This window comes from Gallus gallus, chromosome Z, assembly GCF_016699485.2.
Source record: "Gallus gallus isolate bGalGal1 chromosome Z, bGalGal1.mat.broiler.GRCg7b, whole genome shotgun sequence".
Taxonomy (NCBI): domain Eukaryota; kingdom Metazoa; phylum Chordata; class Aves; order Galliformes; family Phasianidae; genus Gallus; species Gallus gallus.
In genome coordinates, this window is record NC_052572.1 from 21,854,549 (window position 1) to 21,865,476 (window position 10,928).

General features: G+C 49.5%; 1 protein-coding gene across 1 annotated transcript; it reads right to left on the reverse strand.

Annotated features, from left to right (window-relative positions):
* Window positions 1–1,228: 1,228 nt before the first annotated feature.
* Window positions 1,229–9,871, reverse strand: CD180 (CD180 molecule). The gene is made up of 4 exons (XM_003642909.6): window positions 9,783–9,871; window positions 7,489–7,656; window positions 3,820–3,986; window positions 1,229–3,150 (listed from the first exon to the last, which is right to left on the reverse strand). The coding sequence occupies exons 1-4, from the start codon at window positions 9,846–9,848 to the stop codon at window positions 1,425–1,427; spliced, it is 2,127 nt and encodes a 708-aa protein (XP_003642957.5). The 5' UTR covers window positions 9,849–9,871; the 3' UTR covers window positions 1,229–1,424.
* Between the last annotated feature and the right edge of the window lie 1,057 nt (window positions 9,872–10,928).

A 10,928-nucleotide genomic window follows, 5' to 3' on the forward strand; every position in this document is an offset into this window, starting at 1 on the left:
GACAAAGCTTAAGTCCCCTCTTCCTCTTTCCAACTGAACTACATAATCAGAAAGTGAAGACCAGCTCAACATGCAGTTTTCCCTTTAAGTCACTGATATTTGCAGATCTGCAGTCTATTCCTGATGGTTGCAGTGGTTTTTTAGCACCTATTCCAGGCTATGAACCACATCATGCTCTAATCACTATTTGTCTATTGCTTTCCTGAACCCAGAAATGTAGGAGGGAAATAACTGAAGCAGGAGGCCTCTCCTGAGGAGAGCCCAAACTGGCGTTTATGCTGGATTGTCAGCACAATTATTGGTGCTGACTTGTTTATCCAGTCCAATTTACAGACAGATGGGAAAAGCTGCCTTGAATCCCGGGCTGCCTGGCTGTTCATAGAGGCTGGGTTGTCCTCTGGCAGCAGCCTGAGTTGGATCAGTCTTTCAGGAAGTGCCTGCTTACGGGGCTGGTAGCAGGTCAGCAGCAGCGGAGAATGCCCATAAACAACACAGAGATGTGAGGAGAGGCCTGCTGGTGCCCACAACATGGAAGTGTCCGTGGGAAGACAGGTGTAAGAAGATTTCAGAGGAATGCTTTTGGGACTGGAGATGAAACTGAGTTTGTTGTCCCCAGTGCAAGTGTTCAAAGTAAGCTGAGCTTCCACCTCACTTGGTGACTGCAGCATCTGGCTAAATGCAATTTGGAGCCTTACTGTGGCCCCACATGGCTCTGCCTGGGGACAGGCGCCAGGCCATGCCTGTGCACTGCCGTGCGACGGCTGGTAAAGCTGGAGTGCTAAAGGTAGTGTTGTGAGAAAGGCCAAGTGAGCAGGCATGGCAGCTGCTGCCACTTGGCCAAACACACATACTCTTAGAATTTAAAGAGAAGCATGATACAGGATGTTAGGTCTGCCCTGCCAGCTGGGGCTATATGAGTGTTGCTCCAGTCCACCATAGCAACCTGTGTTATTTGTTTTAATCGAGTGACATACAGTACTGCCAGCAAACAACACTGTTCCTCAAGTGCATTTGATTGAGGGTGAGAGGGGTAAGAGATCTGCTGTTTTGTTAGGGATGCTGTGGATTTTTTTTTGTATCTTTTTGTTGTTATTTTTAAGAGAACCATGTTTTGCACTTCAGCTCTTGGATCTTCCCTCTCTTCATGGGTGCCTTAGTCCTACTGGCTGTGACAGCAACGCTAGTGTGGAGATGAACTGGGGAGTATCCTTAAAAAAAGTTAATTCATGATAAAAACTCAGGTCACAGTTTATTTTCCAGGTCCCATAAAAGATATTTTATTATTTTTCTAAAAAAATGTAATGAAAATGGGAGGAGTGTTATAATGGTTACATGAAATACAGGCCACAAGCAAAAGCAGTAAGTTTTCTTACATCCTAATCCCCTTGCTGTACAACTATTTGCACTGTGTGCCCATAGTAAACTCAGATTGGCTGATAATTTTGCTTGAAATAGCGAGCAGCCCAAATAGAGATGGCGACGCAGCACAAAACAACTAGGACAACTGCAATGATTCCTGCAGTGCTGATCCCACATGAGAGTGTAACTGTGGCCAGCGGAGCCCCAGCTAGCGATTTGGGTTCAGAACATGTTGTTCCTTCAGGGTCTTCAATTTTATCCAGATTCTGCCTGTACCAGGTGATGAAACCAACATTGGAGCAGGTGCATTCCAGAGGGTTGTAACTCAGATTGATTACGCTGTGGCCAGGCAGGGAGTCTAGCTGGTCACGTGGTACAGTACGGATCTTGTTGTAGGCAAAATTAAGGTAGATGGTCTTGAGTTTTGAAAATGCATCTGTGCTGAGTGCAGTAAACTTGTTGTGGCTCAGATCAACATGCCGTAACTTCCCAAGGCTGTGGAAAGCTTGGTTGTCCACTGCTGTCAGTTCACAGGATGATAAAATTAGCACCTCTAAATTGGATAGCTGTCGAAACAGTTTGTCCTCTAGCATGATCCCTGACTCAAAAGTGTTTTGACTAAGGTCCAAGAGCACGAGGTTTTCCAGGCCCTGAAAGAGATGTTGAATGCTGGTATTAACGTAGGAGGAGGAAACATTCAGGACTTGCAAGCGCCGGAGATTCCGGAAGGGACCCTGTAAAGTGGCAATGTGAAGACGAGTGAAAGCTATGTCCAGCAGCTCCAGGCTTGCACCCTCCTTGAAAAACAAATCTTGGATATGGAGCTTTGTGTTGTGGCTCAAATTTAGGTACTGAAGGCTGCTCAAGCCATTTAGTGCTTTGCTGCAGCAGTCGAGGCTTTCAACATGACTGTGACTTAAATCAAGATACCGGAGCTCTGCCAGACCTTCCAAGCAGCCAGAGCCCAGCTGCAGTGCCTGCAGGTTCCCTTTGATGTGGAGATGGGTGAGGGATGGGAAGGAGGCAGAGCTGACATTGCAGAGGTGCTGGAAGGAGTTGATGCTGAGAACTAGCTCCCTGAGTGAACTCATCCCGCTGATTCCAGGCGGTAAGGCACTGATGTGGGTGTGGGTTAGGTCCAACTTTCGGAGCCTCGTCAGGCAGTGAAACGTGGCAGCATTTAGGTTTTCGAAGTGCCGTAGTTGCAGATAGAGATCCTTGACAGAAATGTTGCAGAGACCTTCTAAAACACCTGGAGTTATGTCAGTCTTCTTCTCCACATCACTGAATGTTCCCAGCCAAAGGGTCTGGGTGGTGGAGTTCCGTATTCCTGCAAGGACTCCAGGGATGTCAGCACAGCCCCCAAAGTCCAAGCTGTAGAAGTAGGATTGGAAAGCTCCAGGTTCAATGTGTAAAATGTCATTGCCTTTAAATATAAGAGTCATGTTACTGGTCTTCTGCAAAATGCTGACATCTTCTGCCGTGATTACTCTTATGTGGTTCATTTGAAAGTCAAGATGTTTGAGGTTTTTAGTTGGAAAGTTGGGAGGGAACTGCAATGAAGAGATGTGGTTGCTGCCCAAGATGAGGGTGTCCAACATGTCCAGATTTGTCATTGGAATAAAGGATATTGTGCTTATTCCTGTCTGTGTTAAGACAAGTTCCCTCAGGGACTGAGGACCAGCAAACGCTGTGTCAGATAGGAACATGAGCAGGTTTCCAGTCAGCACAATGGTCTGCAGCCGCCTGTTGTTGTGGAAGGCGTCTTCATACACCCAGTTGATCTGACACCTTGAAAGAGCAATAGAAACCAGCATCACCAACTGTACTGTAAAGCCCTCACATAATCAGTGATATCTCAGGCTGCATATCGTGTATATAAAGAGTTGTGACCAGTTGTCTTCAGTGGGATACAACTGTCCTGCCTTTTCAGTGACACTTGCCTGAGATTTGTAAGCTCACATTTAAGTGTAGGGACCTAAGCAGGAATCTGCATTGCAGCTTAATGAAATGAAGATCTTTTTGATAGAAAATGTTGGGCACTTACAAGGACCAAACTTGTCTTTCCTTAGGCTTTAGGGAAGAATATCTTTAGAAAAAAGTACACATGCACACACACAGAACAAAACAAAACAAACAAACAAACAAACAAAAAAACAAACCAAAACAAACCCCTGTTCTCATGACTTTACTGGTCTTGGCAACAGTATATATGGAAAATGCACATTTCACCCACTGCCCAGCAAATGACTGTTACTGGAGGAGAAGCCTGGATGTTGCTCAAGGGGATCAATCTTTGCTTAGCAAAATAGCTCAGCAGTCATCTCTAAGTGCAGCTGGTAGCTTCCCTGTGAAGGCAGGAAGCTGCTGTCCAGGCTTGCTCCAGAAACTGCCAGTTAAGGGAAAGAGTCGGGGGGGCGGACCAAGGTGATATGCAGAAGTGAGAATGCTCTCCCTTACCTCGTCAGGTCCAAGTAGAGAAGAGACACCAGCCCAGAGAAGGTTGAATTCTGGAGGGATGGGAGCACATTGAAGCTGAAGTCAAGGATTTCTGTTGTGACAGGCAGACTTCCAGGAATCTCCCTCAGTCCTAAACCTTCACAGGTATAGCTTTTATTCGCTGTAATCTGAGGAGAACATTACAGTGCAAATCCAAGAGGTATGTACTGCGAATGAAAACAGGAAACTATCCCACTTTAAAAAATAAACAAGTCTGAATTTAAAAATGTGGCAGCCAGAACGCTGTAAAACACCAGCATAGGCTTGAAATACACAAGCCCTAGCGTTCTGTGAGTGGGCTTTCAAAAGGAGCGCCTTGCATCTTGTGCTAATTCGAAGTGTAGTCTCATCTGTAGTACTTTCTTATCAAAATTAACACACTTGAGAAATGTTTACTGTTTCTGGATGCATCATTAATCTCTAAGAAAGGATTCCCACAAGGTAGTTTAAAATTCCGAATTTCTAACAAAGATTGCTCTTGGAGAAGTCTTACAGGAAATCTTGTAGGAAGGAAGTCAAAAAGAGCAGGCCCCAGGAATGTTTCCAGAAGGAACAGGTCCAAATTAACTCGATTCCAGCTGTGGTTATGCAAGTGAAGAGCTAGACAGAAATCATACCTGATGGGCCAAGCCTTTAAAATTCCTATCAGGGCTTTTCAGTTTAAGCAAAAATGAATCCATCTGTGTGTGGAGATGGGCATCCTGTGAACAACAGGGAAGCTCATTAAACAGGGCCAGCCTGCCTTTGCCTGCTGCCCACCTGAGAGCGAGCGGCTGGAGCAGAGACTACTGCAGGACCCCTTCCTGTTGCCCAAGGCTGGTGCTGGCCATGCCCAGTGGGGCTGCAGGACTGGGACAGGGTCACAGGGCCATTGGTGCCTGCACCTCCCAGATAAGAGCAGCCTTGTGTCACCACAGTCTCCCCACTAGCTGTCAGGCTGCCCCCAGCAGCACGGAGGGAGCCTTACAGGAGCACGTAGTGCTGTGCATGGAGTCTGGCAGGGGGGAGGAAGAGGATTTGACAGGTGCATTCCCCGTTGGCATGGCATCACCATAAGGCTCTGCTGGGGCTCTGGGAAGGGTGTGAGGTGGCCAAGCCATGTCTCTGTGGCCTGGAAGCTGAAGAGGTGGTGAAGGCTGGAGCAGGGAGAATGAATCACGGAATCACAAGGTTGGAAAGGACCTACAAGATAATCTAGTCCAACTGTCCTCCTATCACCATTACTACCCACTAAGCTACTAAACCATATCTCTTAGCTCCTCATCCAGACGCCTCTTGAACACTGACAGGGATGGCGACTCCACCACCTCCCTGGGCAGGCCATTCCAGTGCCTGACCACTCTCTGAGAGAAAAAGTCTTTCCTTATGTCTAATCTAGACCTCATCTGGTACAACTTGCAGCCATTTCCTCAGGTCCTGTTCGTTGCCTAGGAGAAGAGGCCAACCCCATCCTCCTCACCAAGTGCACCTGGCACTTGGCCTTGTTGAACCTCATCCTGTTCACCTCAGCCCAGTAATTCAGCCTATCCAGATCCCTCTGAAGGGCCTCCCTATCCTCAGGCAGATCAACACTATCTCTTAACTTGGTGTCTTCTGCAAACTCACTGAGGGTACACTCAATCCCCTCATCTAGGTCATCACTAAATATATCAAACAAGATGGGCCCCAGTACTGACCCCTGGGGGACACCACTTGTAACGGGTCACCAGCTGAGCTTAACTACTACGTACTGAGCGCAGCCCTCTAGTCAGTTCTTTACTCAGAGATGAGTATACCAGTGCAGGCCACAGGCAGCCGGTTTCCCCAGGAGAATACTGTGGGAGACCGTGTCAAAGGCTTTGCTGAAGTCTAGGTAGACTACATCAATAGCCTTTCCCTTGTCTACCAGTTTGGTCACCCAGTCATAGAAGGAGATGAGGTTGGTCAAGCACGACCTGCCTTTCATGAACCTGTGCTGGCTGGGCCTGGTCTCCTGGGTGCCACACACGTGCTGTGTGATCTCATTCAAGATGATTTGCTCCATATCTTCCCCTGGTACCGAGGTCACGCTGACAGGCCTGTAGTTCCCCGGATCCTCCTTACGGCCCTTCTTGTAGATGGAAGTCACATCAGCAAGCCTCCAATCCTCTGGGGCCTCTCCAGACAACCAGGAACACTTGATAGATTGCAGAAAGTAGCTTGACAGCTCCCTCAGCACCCTACAGTGGAGCTCATTTGGTCCCATGGACTTGTGACAGTCCAGATGGAGGAAGAGCTCTCTATCTGTCTCTATCTGAATCACCTGGGCTGTATTCTGTATTCCATCCCAAATGGGATCCCAAATGATGGCAGTCACAGGATGTACAGGGAGAATGGTTTCTTCCTTCCTTCTTAGTGCAACCAACACAAGGAACATCTTTGACACTGTCAGAGAGATTGAACACTGGGACAGGCTACCTGGAGAGGTTGTGGAGTCTCTGTGGAGATTTTCAAGACCCACCTGGATGCCTTCCCATGCAACGTACTGTAGGAAACCTGCTTATCAGGGGTTTACAATAGATGACCTCCAGAGGTCCCCTCCAACCCCTATGATTCTGTGATTCTGTAACACCTGTTCCTGAGGGAAGCCGGGGAGCACCAGGGGAAGCTGGCCAGGAGGGGAGGGGGTTGGAGCAGCAGTGTGATGGTGTCCATGCCTCCACTACCCCTCAGAACCCTGTGGCCTGCCTGGGGCCTGGTGTGTGGGTGGAGACGGAGGTGAAAGACATACCCGAGCAGTGCTGGTATCTATGGAAACAGCAAAATGCAAACGTGGAAAACCCTACACTTTCCATAGCAGCAGGTGACGCATGGAGTTACCCACTGCAACATGTGGTTTAGAGAGAGAAAGAACACCTTGCTGTTGCTACAGAGCTGAGCAGTGCTGTGTTCCACCGTAATGCAGTGAACTTTCTCCCTGCCCATGCTGTGGGGCAGAGAGCAGGGCCAGGGGAGCCAGGGAGCAGCTGCCTCTGTGGCATCCCACTGTGCCATGCTTGCACCTTTGTGAAGACTTCAGTAAGGGATTCGCTTCTGACCCCACCTATGCAGGGAGAAGGGCTGTTGTCCACGGTGCCGTCTACCTGAACCAAAATCTTTGCCCTCCCCCACCCTACCCATCTCCCACTTCAAAAATACAAAGTAAAAGCTTTGAAGACCAGCCTTTGCCTTGGCTCTGGGAAAATCCTGGGCTTTCTCACTGTCTTCCTGGGACACAGCACTTCTGCTGAGCAGCACACAGAGACAGCTCTCTCACCCTGCACACCAGGTGCTGGCTGGCTGGAGAGCATAGCACAGGAGACACAGTGAACCCACTGTGTTGAACCCACCCTCTTTCTGGCTCTGCTGTCTGCTGAAAATCCCCTTGAGCACTGTGTCCTCCTCCACTTCTCGGGAGACATAGAGTGGTGCTGTAGCACGGCTGCAAGGAGGAGGAGGAGGAGGGAAGGAGGCGAGTGCCACCAGGCACATGTCCCACTGCCCACTTACGGCTCTGACAGAGGCCTCCAGCCCCAAGGAAACCTCTTGGTGACTTGAAATACTCGGGTGCCAGCCGGCGAGCTCCGGCCAGATCCTGCCACCACCACACACAGTCTCTGTGCTGGCACTCACCTCGGTGCAGGTTGCATCCACTATGCGGGTGGCTCTGCAGCTGGCACAGGCGAGTGCGGCGGCAATCATAAGGCAGGAGCTGCGCACCATGTCTGAGTGGGGCGAGCGGGAGGCTGCCAGGGTCTTCCCTTGGAGAAAGTGGAACAGGGTGGTGGAGGTTGGAGAAGTCTGCTGAAAGCAAGTTGTAAGGAAAAAATGTTCTTGGTTAACCTCCTGGTCTCAGTATGAGTGTGGCAGTAGTTTTGGTCAGAAAGAGGAACTTTCCCTCTTCAAGTATAGTCAAATGACTGTGCACTGATGTTTATCTGGGGCAGAACAGATTTTAAAAACGGAAAGCGAGGAAAAGGCTTTTCTGTGCTTTTGCAGAACAAAACATCTTCATTAAGTACGGTGGAGCTGTTATCTGCACATGAAGAAGAGGGAGGAGTAGGGGAAAGGAGACAAGAATGCAGTGCTCACACATGAAGTGCAAGAGAAGGACTGAGTCGCATGAAAGTTGGTGTGCCACTTGTGAAACTACAGAACTTGTAAAGCAACTAAAATACAGGCACAGTCTTATTGCAAAGACGGTTACTGCTGAGAACGGCTTCTCTTGTTAGAAAGAAAGCTGAAAAGCAAAAGCTGAGTCTGGAAGCGATGTTTGACTGTATTTAGGTTAAGAGTTAGGTTAGGTTAAGACTGGCTTTTGGGAGTGGGACAATACTTCAAACCATCCTAGGATGGGCATGTGTGCAGCTCCTGCAGGTGAGAGGAGATCCAGGCCCAAGAGTGCGTGGTCCTTGCCACCCAGCACAGCACAGCTGCGTGCTCACTCTGGCCAGCCAGGCAGCCAGACATGGATTTATTTATTTTTCTTTCTTTTCACTGACTGAGTCATTCGTGGGATATCTTGGTCTCAGCAGGCCAAGCCCAGTAGCCTGCATGCCGAGGAGTGTTTTGTAAACAAGCAGGATGAGCAGTGCTGGGCTGCCGGGAGCATCTGTGTGCTGGGCAGAGCCTCCCAGCAGCCAGCTGCTTCAGCATGCAATGGCATGAGAGGAGAGAGATCTTAAGTGAGAGCAAAGAAGACATCGCCTGCGCAGCAGCAGGAGCGAGAACTGGTGTGTCCGTCAAGTGTTGCCCAAGCCACAGCTGTGCTTGTCCCTGGAACTGGGTGATGGCAGGTGGGCTGTCAACATACAGGAACAGTGCTTAGAATCCAGTGTAGAGCAAAGTCCATCCTGCATCTTTGTATAAATTCCTTGCATTGTCTTGGTGAACCCATATCAAGCTCAAGCATACCTACCACAGTCCTGCAGCTGTATTTGTTTGCTGATAGAATGATCTGTGCTCATCTGATAGAGCTGTATATTTTGGTGCTGTTTCTGCAGTTGTTCTTAATTTATGAAATTTAAAAGCAAACGTTTTCTGAATGACAGTCCGGAAAGCTCACCGGTGTTTCCTCCCTGCCTCTTTCCCAGCCAGCTCCACATTTGCTGGAAATCCTGCTCCCCCTGCCAGCCAGCAGCAGAAAGTTCAGAGGAACTTGTTCATGATGTTTGCTGCTTCCTGTGCTCCATGCTAACACTGCAAGGCTTCTCCTGGATGGCAGTAGCTGTAGCTTGCACCCTACCTGGCTTTTGGGAGGATATGAGCACTGCTGGCATGGATGCCTCCACAAATCACCCACACCAGAAACCTCTGTTCTAAGAAGAATTGTTGTTGTTCTGGAAGAAAAGTCCCCTAAATTAGGAAGGAGCGAACAGTCAAAATGAATCCTGCCTCTCCCTGCTGTGCAAATTTGTTCTTACGTGTTGTGTAATTCACATATGATTAGCATAGAAATAACTGCAGTGTTTTACTTTTTTTTATGAGGAAACAGGAAGGGTTTTGTTGCAAATAATCCCAGGGTCTGCCTCAGTTATGGGCAATGAGGGTTTAACTGTTGAAGTGAAATTGGAGGACTGGTGTTCGCTGCTCATCCAGGAGCTGGGGAGCACAGCAGCCATCAGAGCTGTGTGAGCTGTTCCCTGAGCACCCATCAGGTTAATTCCACTCTCTGTGCTCATAAGAGGCTGCTGTCCCCTCCCCAGCATCCTCCTGTTTGTAATTTTACATTTTCTGTGTGTAGTCCCCTCTGACAATGGGAGATTTGATAGTGTGCAAACTCAGGAGCTGATAGACTCTGAGCACCGCAGGGCCGAGCCAGCTGCCTGCTCTGCACCACCCCTCCCGCAGCCCCGAACCATTCTAATCTGATTTCTGCACCAGACAGAAAAGCAGCTTGCAAGGCTCACCAGCAGCAGGTGACTCACCCCAGCGTGTGCCCACATCCCTGCTCCGTGTTGTGGCTCTGGTCTGTCCCCTGTCGGTGCCGTCATCCTGGCCAGCGTGGCGTGGCCACAGACACTGCGTCAGCGCAGGCTGTTATCGGGGTGCAGGAGTGCTGGACAGTGGCCCAAGTCCCGCTGTGGGCAGAAAGCCCGTGTCTGTTTGCCATCTCAGAGCCTCCCTGGGACGCAGGCCGGGGGTTACCCAGTGTGGTGTCACATCCATACAGATAGCCCACCGGGTGTTAACAGGAGGGGAGCTGCGTCAACACTCTGGGTCTTCCACAGCTGTGAATAAGAAGGGATTTGCAAAACAGAACAGTGGGGCTTCCATAATCTGTCTATGCAGGATCAAAAGATTAGAACAATTTTCATTCATTTCCTTCAAGAGTGGATTTCAATTTTTCTTGTTTGTAGTTTTCCTTCCTACTGCAGTGATACACACACTTGAATGACTACTTTAAGTTCTGGGTGCGGGCGGTGGGCTGCATCAGGCCAATGTGTGTTCCTGTGGCTGCAGCACCCTCGCCCCAATAACCCCTCTGAGCTGAGCTTTGCCACCCCTCCTTGGAGGAGCATCAGCATGCCCGTTTGCACTCTGACACTGATGTTGGTGCTGAAAGCACACCACAGGTTCAGCCTGCGGTTTCCATGGCTAGAGGCAGCCACCTGCATGGGTAACTATGTTGGTTGGCATCCCATGGCAGAGGGAGAGAACTGGACCAGGACTGCAAGTTCAGCACTCTGTATAGAAAAGTCCCACATGAGTAAAGGGAGAGTTCCTTTCCTGCCATCTCTGCGGACAGTTTGTTCTCTCATGGGCTTTATCTGAGGCAGCTTTCAAAAGGAGTTGTGGCACCGCGTGCCTACAGATGTGCTCAGCTGGGCTCTGTTCCTGCAGGGCTCTGGGACCAGCACGCTTATGGGGGAGATCAATGCCATTCTGTTATTGTGCAGAGTGAACAAAGCCTCAGCTGATGTTTGAATCTTGTTAGGGACCCTGGGGACACCGGGCTTCCTGGCCCTGTGCCTTCATCCTGTGCTCACTGCCTATCAGCCAGGAAACCAGTGCTGGCCGTGGCAGGGACGTGCGACGCCACGTGAAGTCCTGCAAACAAATGCAAACCAAGA